Raw genomic sequence first — 18,008 nt, 5'->3', positions numbered from 1 at the left:
AGAGAGAGAGAGAGAGAGAGAGAGAGAGAGAGAGAGAGAGAGAATGTCAAAGGTATTGTATAGAAAACTTATCGGGGAACTAATGCATTTAGCTTTACACACTAGGCCAGACATTTTACATGCAGTAACACAACGGTCCCAGTACAACGTTGATCCTGGGATAATACACTGGCATCAAGCCAAGCATGTATTGCGCTACCTAAACAAAACCAAAGACTTAGGATTAAGGTATTCTGCAAGTAAGGAGCCAAAAGTTAAAGTCGATGATAGACGCTCCTATTCTGATATGATTTTAAATAGGAGAAATGGTACTCATCAAAACAAAGATGTGTATAGACATCTACAATAGAAGCGAAGTATATAGCTTTGTCTCAAAGCGCCAAAGAGGCATAATGGATGCAAATGATGTTGAAAGAGCTAGATTTATTTGAATTTTTTATTTCAGACAGCATCGAAATTTATTGCGACAATCGAGCAGCCATACATTATTCTAAGAACAGAGTAGAGAAGAGTAAAACCAAGCACATCGATATTGCCTATCATGTGGTACGAGATAAGGTCGAGGAAGGCATAATAAACATTCTCTACATTGCCACAAACGAAAACCCGGCAGACGTAATGACGAAGGGATTAAAGCAACTGAACCAAATGAACGCAATACGGATGCTGAGATTAGATTCCGGAAAAGTGGGGGATTGATGGCTGGTTTGCGTCGGTTTCAATAGCGCGCGTTTAGAACTGCGAGAATGTTCTGGAAACACGTAATTTCGTTTTTGTTTTCCACCGCTCGGCGACAACGCGTGCTGCCCTTACTGTCTTACCTCGTGGTCGCTACATGCATCGAACGCGTCGCGATGGTTCCTTTCTTTATGTGAAATAGAAAAAGTTTTTCGTTCACAGGATTGTGACAAAAGTTCGATCAAAGAAGCCGCGGATCCTATATAAGCAACTCGGCGGCCGGCCACGCTACCAAAAAGGCTAAGGGATAAGGCGCCGGTCTTATAAACAAGAATCGAATGGGCGAGGACCTGGACGGACAAGGGATCGTTCGCTGTTCGGCACTCAACGAAGAACAATCTAGCATAAACCATACCATTAGAAGGCATCCTATTAATGTTAATAAAGTACTTTTATAGTTGCAATTATTACTCCGTTGTTAATAGCATGTATCAAGAATCGCTCAGGAATGGCTATTATACAATTGCCCAAATGTTATTCACAAACCACCGCAATCACTCGATTTAAATATAACTGAACATGTTTGGCATGAATTTAAATTACATGTAAATAAGTGTGAAGAATTAAATAAAGAACAATTAAAAGCTGCAATACAAAGAATGTTAAAAAATATTCAACCAAGTTTTTTTAGAAACATTAGTTCGATCTATGGCACGCAGGCAGCGTTTTGCAGGAAATTATAAATAATAACGGTTATCCTACTAAATATTGAAGTATTTGTTTATAGTAGATTTTTATTTTACTGTATAAATAAATTGTATATTTTTTCGTACGATTTTGCGTGTGAGGGCGATATCGGACGTTACGACATTATTGATCTTATTCACTAATAAAAAATAATGATTAATTTTGTTTAATGAGTATGAGTAATAACCAAGTACTAACCTGTCATTGAACCGAATCCATAATCTTTACGATACGACTTGTACGATTTTCACTGTGAGTGATTTTATGTATCTATAGCACTCAAGTGTTTAGAAGTTGATCGAATATTATACATTAATGTTTGTTTCATAAATTTGACTATATTTAATGTTAATGCGTTCACGATCGGAGGCAAAATCATGCTCAGTCCTCATACGTTCAAAAAAGCTTCGGATACCCATCTATGTAAGTTCGAGCGGCGTGCACGACCAATGTCCACTTAAAAGTGTTAACTCCTAGCGCAGGAGGATCTGAAGGACCTAAACGAGCTTGCGCAGCGAGCGCGAACACCCAAACAAGCACGGAATCCCGAAAAATGTCACGCACCATCGTCGCTGTCGCCGCCGCGGACGGTCGACAAGGGAATGCCATTAAGAACTGAAAATACCATACTCGGCAATTTTTATCAAAACTTTGCAGAAGCAACTCCATTCGATTCTTGATGTTTTTGCGGTGACAATGAAACCACACACGACATAAATTGGACAATAATTAACGAAATTACATGAAAAATCTGATTGCATAATTGAAAAATTATTTCGTTAAAAATACACTACCGGACAAGCAAACCGGAACGATTTTTCAAATGCTCATAACTATGAGAGTTTTCAATCGATTTCGGTGAAACTTCGTGAAGAATAGTCTTCAAGTGTCTTCTGGGTGTGTGCAAAGTTGCATTGGCGAAGGTTGATGTGAAGGGGTTAATTCACCCCCCTAAAGGGGAGGGTGTAAAAAAGCGCCTCTTTGAAACCGGCCGTGGATGACGGAATTGGTTGAAAAATTCAAAAAAACCTTTGGGGCGACTCTTCTTGATGCCCTCTACAAAATGCACCCCTTGAAATCCCTTTCGGACATACCCACCCCCCTCACAACCTTCCACCCTCTCTAAAATCCACAATTTTTGGACGACGGTCTCGATTTTGGACTCAATGCATTTTCTGGACTCCCCTGATCCAGAAAATTTTCAACCCCCTTCGTAAGGGAGCACTTCCACACATCGGAAGGCAATGAAATTCACCATGTTTGTTCTCGATACGTTAAGGATTAATGCCGAAAAGGTCCCGTTTCGAGAACTGCCCCTGGAGCTGAAGGGAGGGGGAAAGAGGTAGGGGTCGTCCACCCCCAAGTGTAAGGGTTGGAACGTTGTTTCGTTGGATATTACATGTCTAACAGTCCAGGGCATCGGGGCGACACAGATTTGATATCTTTTTCCCGCGTGAATGGCAATAAAATTCGAAAATGTCGTTTTTGGGGGAAAACTTGGGGAGGATTTAAAGAGTAATCATAGAAAAATAGAAGATCCCCCTAAAAAAATTCAAGAAAGTAGAAAAAGATGTGAAATCAAAATGAGCTGCCAGTACATGAAGGTGCTTTCCAGGAAAGTGCAAAGGCGACACTGTATAACACAATGAAAAATTTGGTGCTTTCCAACTATGCGCAGCTAAAATGCTGTGTTCAACAATGCAGACGTTCAGACCCTAATGACAATTCATGTAAACTGACTGCTCCGCACTTTGGCGGTGAAATGAAGAAGCTAAATAGTGTATCAACCACAAACTGAGACTGTTTAGACATTTGCCTAGATGTCCGTGGCCTGGAAGTCAAATGCTTGGCTTGGCCAGGCAAAAGCATTCTCTGATCATCAATACCCATACTTTCACTCTCGCAAACTTTCACATAATTTGTCAATTTAAAACTTTGACAATATGAGTACATTTTCATTGTATTGGGTTTTAAATTATTTCTAAGGTCATTCATCGACACCGATACCTTTCCTCTCACAAGCTTTCAGATAATTTGTCAGTTTAAAACGCTGACAATATGAGTACATTTTTATTATTTTACGTTTTAAAATGATTCTTATTCATCAAAACCTTGACCTGGCCTGGTCACGCCAAGCATTTGACTTCCAGGCCACGGATATCTAGACAAATGTCTAAACAGTCTCAGTTTGTGATTGATACACTATTTAGCTTCTTCATTTCACCGCCAAAGTGCGGAGCAGTCAGTTTACATGAATTGTCATTAGGGTCTGAACGTCTGCACTGTTGAACACAGCATTTTAGCTGCGCATAGTTGGAAAGCACCAAATTTTTCATTGTGTTATACAGTGTCGCCTTTGCACTTTCCTGGAAAGCACCTTCATGTACTGGCAGCTCATTTTGATTTCACATCTTTTTCTACTTTTTTGAATCTTTTTAGGGGGTCCGATTTACGCGATGTGAGATATCCTTTTAATCGGGAAAACGCCAAGAATTCAATGGTATCACGTTCACGTTGATACAACGAAGAATAAAAAATACGACGTTATGAAAAATTGATGAGTCGATCGCCTGTTGGACCCCAGACCTTTAAGCGAACCCAGGTAGGCGCTCGGCGGAGAACAAAAGATACGGGTAGTCAATCGTAAAATGATGTACTGCTATATATAAAATGTTTACATTTTTCATAAGATTCGGATATTTTTTACCTGAAGAAACAGCGAATAGGTCAGCCTGTACAAATGGCTTGCCGGAAATAAACGGTGCCGGTTCAGCAAGGATGTTCTTCTACGAAGATGGATAGAACATGACATGCTTTCTCATTCCGGCAGTAGTAAAATCACATGAATGGAACACGGTCCAATTCCTAATTTTAGTCACACATTCTCTTTTTTTAATTACAATTCGTTTACCATTAACCAACGTGAGGAGGAAAAGACGGTACTCCGGATTAGCAATGATGATGATATATAAATTTTCAAAGACAAAATTGACACACAAGTGTTCAAATATAGCGAATGAAGAAATTATTTAAAAAGTAAAATATACTTGAATGCATTACTTCATACCTTGATTATTTATAATAAAATTAATTCAGTCTCAATCAGTATACATGTACTATACGTTATCAACACGTGAATATACCATTGCGTTATGAATTTATCTCTCAAAAAACAAGAATGGTGAAGAAAGATCGACTTTTAAACATAGTGAGGACAATGTTCTTATCTGGAGCTGTATTTGCAGCAATGAAGTGGTTGAATTTTTATGTGATGTATGTGAATATTTTTATAACGCAATTATGTTTATACATTTGCTACAAAGTTCTACGTATTTTTCAACTATAATTCATGAACAAGAATTCCATCTTGTCTATTTACGTTTTTTACACATTCAATTCGATCAATAGATATGACTGACAAGTACGTTCTTCCTTTCATGTGTACGTATGTATTGCACTGGAATTATATCATCTTGAACAAATACCGTTTAAGTTTCCAGCAATAATTATTTAATGTATGAACTCGTAGTGATAAGCAATATGCAATAATCTTAGAAATAGCATACAAATTTGGGCTGAAAAGGACAAATATCACTTTATTCGCTCGCACGGTAAGCTCGTGCTCACTAGGCCAGCTGAAACCTGGCCACGTGAGCCTGGAACGTGGATCGAGACCTAAACGCTCGTAAAAATCGACTCTTTCGGGTGGTTCCGACCGTTCGTCGTCGCATTTAGCGACCTTTTGCCCACTAGTAGGAACGTGTTTTCGAACAAAATCCGGCGAGCACGCATAATTAACGACCGAACGGGCTCGTTACATAGATGGGAATCCGCCTTAACGCTGATGCCGAGCCGTAAAATTCGTGCCGAGCAGTTACATGACAGCGTTCTGTTGCAAATCAGTATGGAGTATAGACCCATTAATCAGAATCACGAAATAACGTTACCCGATTCTGATTCGTGCATTATGTCCCATATTACATTTACGTATGTCAAATTTACAAAAATATGATTTGTATTTTATAACCAGTAAAATAAGTGATTATGGTAAAAACAGGTATATGGGTGATTCTGAGATAACTGTGACTTTTTATGTCTAGTGGTTTATTTATTATTAAACATTACTTTCTTTCTATCAAAAAGTTATTAATATGAGAAATTTGATAGTATTCTACAATCGATAATAAAGATTGCGACATAAGTGGTCACAGTTTCTACATAAATTACGGAAATATATTCTAAATGTCATTACCATGGCATGTCCGATTCTTATTTTTAAAGCATAATAAATGATTTTCTATTAAAATTTGTTTTGTAATAGGAAGATTACCTCTTGTAAGTATAGTCTAACATATGCTTTATAAAATTACATCATAATCATACCAAAATATGAATTGTTGTATAAAATGATTATCAATGATTTGTGTCCGGAAATTTCGCTTTTTTTTAAATTTGAATTTTTTCCCACCTATTGGGCATCTTAATTTAGTTTCATCTGCTCAACGTGATGGCGTTTCAAATAGAACCTATTTATGCATTGCTTACAGCTGCTACTTAATTTATTTTATTTCCTCAATATTATGATGAGAGTGATTTGTTTCAATTTGCAAGAGGTACGTCATAAAATTAGTAATCAGTACTATGGTATTGCAATTTATGGGCATTAATGCAATGTTTGAATTGCTTACACTTTTTGATTTCTTTTTACGTCAACAGTAGAAATTTTGCTACTTATTTAGAAGTATGTCTTCCTCACGGATTTTGATGACCTTGAAATATGTTGTCAAGGTCATCATTCTGAACAACTTTTTTCTATATATGTTACCGCCGCTCGGCCTTAGTTTCCGGGATATCTGCACCTATAAAAAACTTCAAAAAAGTAAAAAAATTACGCCAAGTACATGAAAAAGTGGAGGACTCAAGGAGTTATCATAGAAGAATAAAATATCCCCATAAAAAAGTACAAGAAAGTAGAAAAAGATGTGAAATCAAAATGAGCTGCCAGTACATGAAGGTGCTTTCCAGGAAAGTGCAAAGGCGACACTGTGTAACACAATGTAAAATTCGGTGGTTTCCAACTATGCGCAGCTAAAATGCTGTGTTCAACAGTACGGACGTTCAGATTCTAATGACAATTCCTGTAAACTGACTGCTCCACACTTTACTCATATTGTCAAAGTTTTAAGTTGACGAATTATGTGAAAGTCTGCAAGAGAGAAAGTATAGGTATTGATGATCTGAGAATGCTTTTGCCTGGCCAAGCCAAGCATTTGACTTCCACAGGCCACGGACATCTAAACAAATGTCTAAACAGTCTCAGTTTGTGGTTGATACACTATTTAGCTTCATTTCACCGCCAAAGTGCGGAGCAGTCAGTTTACATGAATTGTCATTAGGGTCTGAACGTCTGCACTGTTGAACACAGCATTTTAGCTGTGCATAGTTGGAAACCACCAAATTTTATATTGTGTTACACAGTGTCGCCTTTGCATTTTGCTGGAAAGCACCTTCATGTACAGGCAGCTTATTTCGATTTCACTTCTTTTTCTACTTTCTTGAATTTTTTTAGGAGGATCTTCTATTTTTCTATGATTACTCTTTAAGTCCTCCACTTTTTCATGTAATTGGCGTAATTTTTTTACTTGTTTGAAGTTTTTTATGGGGATCTCACATCTCTTTACAAAGATAATTTATATAGTGAATGACTTCAAATAATAGAAAATGAGAGATCAGTTTAAATACTTTAAGGTTTCAAAAGTACGCGGAACACATTGCAGAAGTCTCATTGCAAGAAATTTATTAAAGAAGAAATGAGGAATGAATAGAGAGATCAACTATTTCTAACACACAATTTATTGTATTAGAATACAGTTCATACGTTCACAGGATGCATGACAGAAAGTCTTGTAACAAATTTAAATAATGAGAAAATGAACAGAGATCCACTATTTGTAATAGATAATTTATTGTATTACAATAATATAAAAAAAGAAAGGTTAGACTTAGTCCTTCGAGTTCTCAAAAGTATGCACGACACATGACAGAAGGTCTTGTTGCAAGAAATTTAAATGTTACTGATAAAGTGATTACAATAATATAGAAAATGGGAGATCAGTTTGAATCCTTTAAGGTTTCAAAAGTACATGGGTCGCATTGCAAGAAATTTATTATAGAAAAAATGTAATCAGTTTATCAGTAACATTTAAAAGCAACATGACATAATACAATAAATTATCTATCACAAATGATGGATCTCTGTTCATTTTCTCATTATTTAAATTTGTTACAAGATTTTCTGTCATGCGTCCTGTGAACGTATGAATTCTATTCTAATATAATAACTTGTGCGTTAGAAATAGTTGATCTCTCTATTCATTTCTCATTTCTTCTTTAAATTTCTTGTAATGAGACTACCTGGAATGCGTTCAACGTACTTCTGAAACCTTAAAGGATTCAAACTGATCTCCCATTTTCTATATTACTGTAATCACTTTATCAGTAACTTTTAAATTTCTTGCAACAAGACTTTCTGTCATGTGTCATGCGTACTTTTAAGAACTTAAAGGACTAAGTCTGACCTCTCTTTTTTCTATATTATTGTAATACAATAAATTATGTATTACCAATAGTGGATCTCTGTTCCTTTTCTCATTTTCTCATTATTTAAATTTGTTACAAGACTTTCTTTCATGCATTCTGTAAACGTATGAACTATATCTTAATAGAATAAATTGTGCATTACAAATAGTCGATTTCTTTTTTTCATTTCTCGCTTCATCTTTAACATTTAAATTTCTTGCAGTGAGACATCCTGCTATGCGTTCTCTCTCCCTTTGTTTTTACAGTTCATACGTACACGGAACGTGTGACAGAAAGTCTTGTTGCAAGCAATTTAAATGTATATCATGAAGTGAAAATAAAAAAAGTGATCCACTATTTATAAAACACAATTTATTGTATTGGAACACTTATTCTTATTTGCACAAGATGAACATTTATTGAAATTTGTATTATGAACTGCACACTCAAACACCAAATTTATATATATCTTTTCACAACGACAAGGTAGATATTTTATCACTTATAACCATATACTTCCCAATACAATATCACTACACGTAGCCTTTAAAATAATTATTCAATTTGCGGTGTCCAAATGTCACCAATACAAACTGGCAGGTTATACAGGTTAGAAATGACAACTGTCAGAAATACAAACTAACAGGTTATACAGGTTAGAAATGAACGAGCGGCGTGAGCGGCAGCCATATTACAATTCCGGCCGATGAGCCCTGCCGACTGATTCGGAGAGTCGACGAATCGATGAACAGCCTTAGCTCCTATTGGCTAAGTGTTGACGAAAACTCGACTGGAAAAGTGTAAGATGGTAATATTTTTGCATGTATCATGACATGGTATTGTTACGATATCTCAGTTGTACGTGGACCGATTTTATTCGAAAGGTTATATGCAATTTACATTAGAAAAATGCATTTAAATTTAGAAAATATTGCAGGCGTGATGAGATATTAATGAAAGAAGTTTCAATTTAGGTTAGAATAGACCATCTCTCCTGTAAAAGATGAGCGGTAGCGCCACATTATACAGGGTGGCTGTATAATTTTTCATGAACTTGGTGTCGAGGCTACCGCGTCTCTAGATATAAAGATCATACATTTCCATAACACACTGCGCTATATATACCATACAAAAACACACTAACAGTTCAAACTTGTTCTGAGAGTTTGTATCATGCACGTTTATTCGTACAGTAAAAAAAAGTGGGGATCCAGGGGCTTGCCCCCGGTCGTGGGGTTGGGGACGAAGCCCCCAACTATGAGTACTGCAGCGCACCTGGCAGGTGTACACATGGTTACTCTGAAGGATGTATATCGCTCTAAGGGGAGTTGAGGGGGCGCAGCCCCCCAGCATGCGTCTAGTTTCGAGGCGTATGCTTTCAGCTGAAAAACCATTTACAAAATTTAAAAAACATACATCTCACAAAGATACGGATTCAAAACGCTCTCAAAACAAGTTTGAACCGTTGCAATGTGTTTTTGTATGCTATATATAATGTATTCGTATGTGTAAATGTATGATCTTTATATGCAAATATCTGGAAACTAAGGCCGAGCGGCGGTAACATATGTAGTATCCGCGCCTCCCATACCCAACAATAAGGAGTCAAATAAGAACACGAAACGCAGGGTACGGGATTGGTCGCGTAAGTAAAGCGGTTGACTGTGGATTCGAGGATTCGTGGGTTCGAATCCCCGTGCCTTATTTTTCGTTTAGACTATACTTTTAAATAATTACCGAAATTTTCTCAGAAATTACTTTACTCATTAGTACCATGGTATAAAAACGCAAAAAATGGTTATATTAAATTTTACCTGAATTTTTTAACTCATTGTCAACATTTTCTTCAATGTTATCCTCAAATCGAATATGTAACATACAATTTTAATGAAACATGGCACGGGAAAAGCTCGGCTGATGGCATTGGAGGATCTTTAAAAAGAATAGCTAATGATAAAGTAAAATATGGCAACATCTCAAATTTCGACACTTTGGTATCGACTGCGTTGTTTCGTGAAAAAGATTCATATTGACGTAGTCACTTCACACAAATCAAATCTATCGATACTTTACTGCCGGTACAATTTCGTCCTTTTATTGGCACTTGGAGTAAGGAAAAACCCGGTCTAATTTTGTTTAACTCATTAAGTTGTTTTGATTGTCCACCTGGTGTAATATGTAAACATTTCTCGATGGGACAAATAAATTATGGTGATAATCGATTGCCAGATAAATCAGTTTATCTAAAAATACAGACTGACAAAAAATTAAAAAGATCTCTGAATGACACCGTAATCAGTATTGAAAATAAAAGACCAAAAATAGCTCCAAATATAACACTTCGACGAAGCATAAGAAATATAAAATAATTCGATTGTGTGATGTGATAAAAAAAACTATGATTTATAAAATAATACTTGAGAATACAATAAAATTTCTAATGTTATTTTTCTACATTAATTGTTGATCAAAACTTTAATTATCTTTATGTATTGACTAAGGTCAAATTTGTTTTCATTTTATTATTACAAAAAAAATTGTTAAACTAATTTCATAATAAATAAAATTTAAAGAGTGTTAAAATCAAAAAGGGAACATTAAAAATATTTTGAAATTATTCCTTCAGTATTATGATTTATAATTTTGTTTAGCAATATTACACATAATTATTGTGTCTAACATGGTTGATGATACTACGTTCAGAATTTGTAAGGATTTATGTAAGTAATTTGACTATTTCATTTATATGTCAGTACCATGGCTTTTAAATTTTCGAATTTCGTTATAATTTTCATTCTGTTGTAGTTATAGTGGAATGACGATAGAAGCTTAATTCTGTGTATAATTTCAGTACAAAAACATCAAAAACATACGTCTCAAAGTATTTTTAATTTTTTAAAAATTTCAAATGTAAAAATCAGTTATCTCAGAATCACCCATATACAAGTAGTTCACGGAAAATACTAGACAGCATTTTTCTCGTAAATACTAAATATTAGAAAGAAATGATAAAGGAAAAAGTTTTGTAATTTTTTATCCTCACCAAATGCCGTAATATTTTTTATATTTGTAATATTCTTGGAGAGAAAAAATGATGACCTTTAATTTTGTAAAAGAATGCTTTATATTTTTGTATCTACTATGAAAGCGTGTATCAGGACATAATCATTCATGTGTGATACAGTGACTTTCAAGGTTTCAGAAAGTCAGAAATAAGAGATATAATTCGAATATTTTGTTCGAATGTGTTTAAAGAAGTTTTTATTGATACAGGTTAGTTCGTTGAATGCGACTTGTTTGTCGTTGTAATTTATTATGAAACTGTTTATTTTTGTTTCTATTGTTACAACAAAATTTAAATATTTGTTGCTTTCAAATTCCTTTTAAATGCGTTTTTAAAATTTTCGATCGATTCTAACTTTAGTGATCTCTTAAGTAAGGATGATTCAGCTTATTTGAGACTCATAAAATAGCTCACATCAGGAATGTTCGGATCCGTGGTATGTACAATAGCTTGATTTACACTGTAGAAACTTTTGATATGTATACAAAGCTGATCCGAATTAAGCGTTAGGTACGTTCTTGTTTACAACAATCGTATTAGGTCACATTAGGTTAGACTTTTAAATACTTGTAAAGTACATTGAATGCTGTAACGTATACAATAAATAAGAGTATATTAATGAATAACTAAATGGATCTTCGATATGATTTTATTTGCAATTCTGACGATGGAGCAAGCAAATAAAAGAAAATGTCTTCAGAGGAAATTCAAACTTATAACGATGTGAAAGCGAAAACTGTACCACAACTGATTTAAATTAATCATGCAGCAATGGAATCAAATACAGTCGTATACTCACAAGGCGAGGGGGAGGTAGTGTGGGTCACCGATTTTAATGCGCTTTAGTACAGACCTTCTTTATCGAAAAATATTTCTTCCGTGTTTCGGCGTTTTTTTAGATAGGCCCCAGTTTTTGAAAAAATCGAGGTCAAAGGTCACAGCGTTGGTTCCGTTTTGGATCAGGGGGTATCGATAGATCTTCAAAAAACAATGTATTTTTACTTATATATTTGGGGGTCGCGAATTAATATTTTTCTTAATTACTGTGGACAAATAACAAACATTTAAAATCATATTAATTTAATTTTTCAGTAAATATCCTTAGGATAATACACAGATCAGTAAATGTTACGATTTTGTAATGTCTAGTTTGAATTCGCAGAATACAATCTGAAATTTTTCTTTGGTTCATTTAATGTCGTTTTTATGCATAATAATAGACAAAATTATATCTTTATTAGTTTAACATCACATGTCTGGTATCTGATATTGACATACATATCAAAAGTTTCTACAGTGTAAATCAGGCTATTGTACATACCACGGATCCGAACATTCCTGATGTGAGCTATTTTATGAGTCTCAAATAAGCTGAATCATCCTTACTTAAGAGATCACTAAAGTTAGAATCGATCGAAAATTTTAAAAACGCATTTAAAAGGAATTTGAAAGCAACAAATATTTAAATTTTGTTGTAACAATAGAAACAAAAATAAACAGTTTCATAATAAATTACAACGACAAACAAGTCGCATTCAACGAACTAACCTGTATCAATAAAAACTTCTTTAAACACATTCGAACAAAATATTCGAATTATATCTCTTATTTCTGACTTTCTGAAACCTTGAAAGTCACTGTATCACACATGAATGATTATGTCCTGATACACGCTTTCATAGTAGATACAAAAATATAAAGCATTCTTTTACAAAATTAAAGGTCATCATTTTTTCTCTCCAAGAATATTACAAATATAAAAAATATTACGGCATTTGGTGAGGATAAAAAATTACAAAATTTTTTCCTTTATCATTTCTTTCTAATACTTAGTATTTACGAGAAAAATGCTGTCTAGTATTTTCCGTGAACACCCTGTATAAAATGCTGATACATTTAGTGTTAAGAAATCAAATAACTGAAGTCTTACCTAAAAACTTCTAGAGGTGCTACCACAGATATCATTAAATCGCTGGATACGTATTCGCATTCGACAAGAACAAAACTAGCGATCCACGCAAATCTTAGAATGAAGTCCTCAGCCATAGCAAAATAATAAAATCCCTGGGAAGAAAGTCTAATGTAACAAGTAGAACAAACTTATACTTCTAACCAATGTGTATCTATTTAACTAACCAATTTCAGATATAATATTGTAGACCTAATTGCGGATAATCTTATAGCAATTTAATAAAAATACATTTTCAGAGTAATAAATAGAATACTTATAATAATCCGAAAATAAGTCAACAATATTATATTTGAAATTGAATAAATGCTCACAAGTAAATTTTGTTGTATCTTCGTACGAGCATTTTGTTATCAAATGCTTAAAATATAATAAATATTATATTTCAATACTATACGTACCGCTGCTGAATACACAACTTCTTCACGCAAAAATCTGTTTTCACCAGCATTGTTATCTAAAAGACCCCAGTCCATCTTTAAATCCCAAGTCAGGGAATATATAGAATTGACACAGCAACTGATTACCCAAAGCCATAACCATGGATTCTCCCATCGACTTGAATAGTCCACTAAAAGGAACATATATTCTGTTACAATCTGCTATTCAATTAAAAATTATAGCAATCCTACTCAAGAGTTTTATATAACTTACCAGCCCGATAGACGCACATGGTATTAGCTATAACAACAAGGAAAGTTGTCGAATATTTTCCAGCGTTAGCCAAGTGTGGAAATGCTTCTTTTGAATCACGGTACCGTCGAATGCATTGCGCGAAACGAAACCATGCGGGTAGACAATTGACAATAGGCCTAACAAGTAGAGAACCAGACATACATTGGATGGTATCGCCTGCTTCCAACCAGTTTCCGTTAGTGATGTAAAAGCATGTCAAAAAATGAAAATCTAACAAAGCCGTAGCCATGCTGTTCAACTGATCTGCCAACCAGAAATCAGCGAAATTGACATATGCGAATGGCGATATTAAAACTCGTCCCTAAGAAACAAATCACTGAGAATAATTGTTCGATAATAATTCAGTTTTTGCATTAGATAACATCGATGACAGTACTTACAATAATTCTCAACAACCAAAACCGAGCCTCATGACGAAACATTTTTAATGGATTCAAAAGAAATGCCAGCATTATACAAACTAAGGCTAATGGATTTACATATGGTGGAATACTTAAACTAGCACTGTATAAAAAACTCAATAAACTAAGGGTCCATATGACTCCAAGAACAGCAGCTAATTCCATGAGATGTTGTTCGGAAAGATGATTTCGAGGATCCAATTCAAATATTAATACATGATTTACGCCCGACGATCGCCACCCGTAAACATTCACTCCAATAAGGAATAAGAATTCTATAATAAGCAAAGGGCCGCGGTATAATCTAAATGCGATTTTTAAGTTTTCTCCGCCATCATGGAATATTGCTGTAAATGAAAACAAAAGTGGAAACACTTTTAATACCACCACAATAAATTATATTAATTCTTTAGTATTATATTGTGTCCTCAAGTTATGCGGATTCATAGATATCCAGATACACTCTCATTTATATTCTTATATATTAAGTTGACTCATAAATGCTTAAAACAAAAAATATCTCTATTAAGATAAATTCGACCATGTATTAATTTGTGGATCAACTTTAAAACAATTATTCTTATAAAATCATAATTCAATGTACAAATTAATTTATAATCAATATAATTTTTGAATTTGTCATTCTGTTGGCCACAATATTACAGTAATAAAAATACGTCATCCTAGTTAAAAAAAAGTGGATGATCTCAAAATCTCGAAAAATACAATTTTAAGAAAAAAAATCTTTAATGCAATATTTTCTTCTTCTCCATAGACATTTATTTCGAATCACTCTGTACGTTTTGTACACACACATGTACTTAGGTATTACATACAACTCGCTTTTCTTCAATTTTTTTCCATAAAGAAATAGATATATATGTATTTAACTTTCAAATGAACTTTTAAAACTCAAATTGTATACCAAATGTATTATAAGCAAAAATAAAAATCAGTCTTGGAAGGAATTGCGAGTTGTATTAGGCATTGTAATCAACTCTTTTAATCTCTGCAATTAAGCAAAAATTTATTTGACACTGTCCACATTCTGTTTATTTTTCGCATCACATTCTTATTATGTTTAAACTGATTATTTTTCCACCCTATATAACTCGTGTTTATAAAATTTGTCTGTCAAAATGAACTAACCGCATAAATCGAAAACTTACTATATAAGATTTTATAATATTACCTGAAAGTACGACTGCTACAAATAGGATAATGAAACTGCCAGAGAATAATCCAACCTTGAAAGTAGTCCACGGACTTTGATGCTCGCCTAAAGGGGGTACACGTAATCTTTTCATGGCACGCTGTCTGTCTCCACCTTCTAAGTCGTTTGTTACAGTAGTTTCTGTATCTTGTATAAGTTTGTCTATATCTTTTGACGTGTAAAAATGTGCTGTCTCTACGCATTCTACTCTCCATTTTGAACCGCTATCTACTGACAACAACTGGAAATAAGAATACAATTAATACTCCGTCTTGCACAATAATAAATATAAACTACTACAAGATAAAAGGAGTGCTGAATTTTTACTTGTGCATAATACGATAAGGGACTTTAAAAGATAAATGTTAGTTCTTTCCCTATTTTTTCACTATTGTTTAAACGAATCTTGAAACCTAGAGAAATACGAATAAATTAAGCTTGAATCTGTACAATCATGAAGAAAGAGAAGGTTTCTTTCTATATACCTTGTCGTGCTTCTTAAGAATCTTCCGAAAACCAGTGTAATTAAGATTCTGATAATTCTGAAGAAGTATGAGAGATAAATAAAATTCTGAGAATGCAAGTTTCAGTTCCCTAAGCTTCCTCGTTGGTAAATGAGTTTTAACAATTACTTTTCCTTTATTTTTGCCTCCACCATGCTGCAATTCTAGAGCAACTTTCAATTCACTTTGAAGAGCTGCATATTTACGTGTTGCTTCTGCCAACTTTTCTATACAAGACATATATTCATTAATAACAGAATTTTCATCGTCACTTTATTTATTCTATCATCACAACAATTTATTAACATTAATATAATATTAAAGATAATGCAAATGAAATTATGAGATCGAGATATATCAATTTAATTTATATGTATGTAATTATTCTTACCAGAATAAAAAGTATTAATTTTTTTCAATTCACGATCACAAAATGTGAAAAACACCTCATCGAAAGAAGCAAAGTGTCGAGATATTACTTCTGGTTCGACACTTTCAGCCGAGGGTGCTTCTTCTATAGCAGTATAAAGCATAGCCTTCATTTCCTATTAACCCAAGGAGGTTATCTTAATGATTAAACTATTAATTCTATATAAAACATACAACTACTACTATTACTACTATCGCTACTAAACAGTTCTTACAGATCTTTAAATTTTAAATAATTCTGTAATTGTATCATAATATTTTGATTTTATACTCTAATTTTACATTGGGATTACAATATTAATGTTATTTCACTTTACCTCATAACTAATGTATTGCTTACGCCACTCAGGTGTAATATGAGCAGATAAATGCTCTGCAAACTTCATCTTCTTTCAACTATTATTACAATCTGCAATAAATATTAATTACACTTAATATAATTTAAGAATAATAGAATAAGAATAAAACTAAAATCTTAACATGCATCTCTACTATAAAATATAGTATATAAACAAATCACAGCAAAGAACAAATTTGTATATTACTGTAGAACATCTGTTAATATAATTACTAAATGTAAAATTTATATAATTTACATGTCAAATACGATGAATTAGTTATTATTACTGACAATGTACGTTACGATGATTTAAGATAATAAATAAAATAAAAATCTAAATATGAGACGAATATAAAAATCTATTGAAAAAAGAAATGAAATAAACATCTATTGTAGACGCAGATCGAATATTTAGTTTTATTTTGTTGCCTACCTTTAATCAATTGAAGCATAAAAGAGGTTACACGTGATATATATGAAATTCACAGATTCTTTGTCGGCAGCACTGACTCAATACTTCTTTCATACATTTACGACATGTTAAATATGCACTATTTTAAAGATAGACATGTTTATTCTCATTATCTATACGTATTGCATTGTCAAATTTTGTACTAGTATGGACAGTTATGGAATGTACTGTTTTCCGCACACAAGCAACAATTATATGTACGTATCAAACAACCACGATAAATAATTTTTTCAATTCGTTGGTTACGATTTTACTAAGGATAGGCATCTCCTATCTCTTACTATATACGATCAAAGAATATACATGATGAAGGTGCTTTAACGCACACATCGACTGAGAATCTGTTTGATCAGTTAGATAAAATTCTTATATGTGTAACATTGGATTTGAATATCCATTTGCAGTTGTCGGCTGCATTATACTTTGGGAAACCAAAAATTGGTAAGTTTTTTTTTACATAATCCTGTAGATTTCGGCGAGTAGAATCCGAAAATTCCGAGTCGACTTCAGCGACAGTTACGGAAAAAATGGGAAGCTCCAAGACAAGAATAGATAGATCTATGTTCCTCCAATGATACTGTGACAGAGAGGAAGATACAATAATCGGAGGAGATACAAGAACAGGGCAATTAGACTAGCATGATTTTTCCATACTGTAGATTAGGATGATCATAAGCGAATTGAAAAATTTGTTCCTTAAAAACATATATTTATCATATTTTAAAGGCGAAATTGCAAAATCGGGCCTTGCAGTGGAATGCGGAGTGATGTAAAGAATATTTTAGAAAAAGAATCGTGAGAAAATATTGCTTCTTCGCTTCAAATAAATTGACCAGCTTCGTTGCTGTAAAATCTTGATGATTAGTATGGCAATATGGTTGCTCCACTATCATGCTGTCCACTGCAGCGCTGCTGTC

At 33.7% G+C, this 18,008-nt stretch overlaps 1 protein-coding gene across 7 annotated transcripts in view; it reads right to left on the bottom strand.

The window, feature by feature from the left end:
* LOC128888021 (xenotropic and polytropic retrovirus receptor 1 homolog) overlaps window positions 1-17,593 on the bottom strand; it is a 21,555-nt gene extending 3,962 nt beyond the window's left edge. Inside the window, exons 1-10 of one of the 7 annotated variants that reach the window (XR_008460139.1) lie at window positions 17,053-17,587; window positions 16,597-16,688; window positions 16,242-16,395; window positions 15,833-16,077; window positions 15,327-15,588; window positions 14,114-14,481; window positions 13,692-14,034; window positions 13,439-13,608; window positions 12,999-13,132; window positions 11,868-12,046 (exon numbers count right to left, since the gene is read on the bottom strand). Coding sequence is in view for 6 of the 7 variants with exons in the window: in XM_054144608.1 (XP_054000583.1) it covers window positions 5,101-5,314; window positions 12,999-13,132; window positions 13,439-13,608; window positions 13,692-14,034; window positions 14,114-14,481; window positions 15,327-15,588; window positions 15,833-16,077; window positions 16,242-16,395; window positions 16,597-16,665 (1,959 nt within the window). In the remaining variant the exon portion in view is untranslated. Of the gene's footprint in view, window positions 1-1,586; window positions 1,696-4,596; window positions 4,883-4,940; window positions 5,315-8,655; window positions 8,795-11,867; window positions 12,047-12,998; window positions 13,133-13,438; window positions 13,609-13,691; window positions 14,035-14,113; window positions 14,482-15,326; window positions 15,589-15,832; window positions 16,078-16,241; window positions 16,396-16,596; window positions 16,689-16,875; window positions 17,023-17,052 lie in introns of those variants that run through there. The other 6 variants (XM_054144609.1, XM_054144611.1, XM_054144608.1 and 3 more) reach the window with 6 other exon arrangements.
* Window positions 17,594-18,008: the final 415 nt, after the last annotated feature.

This window comes from Hylaeus anthracinus, unplaced genomic scaffold, assembly GCF_026225885.1.
Source record: "Hylaeus anthracinus isolate JK02 unplaced genomic scaffold, UHH_iyHylAnth1.0_haploid 11989, whole genome shotgun sequence".
Taxonomy (NCBI): domain Eukaryota; kingdom Metazoa; phylum Arthropoda; class Insecta; order Hymenoptera; family Colletidae; genus Hylaeus; species Hylaeus anthracinus.
This window is presented reverse-complemented; position numbering and strand designations above follow the sequence as displayed.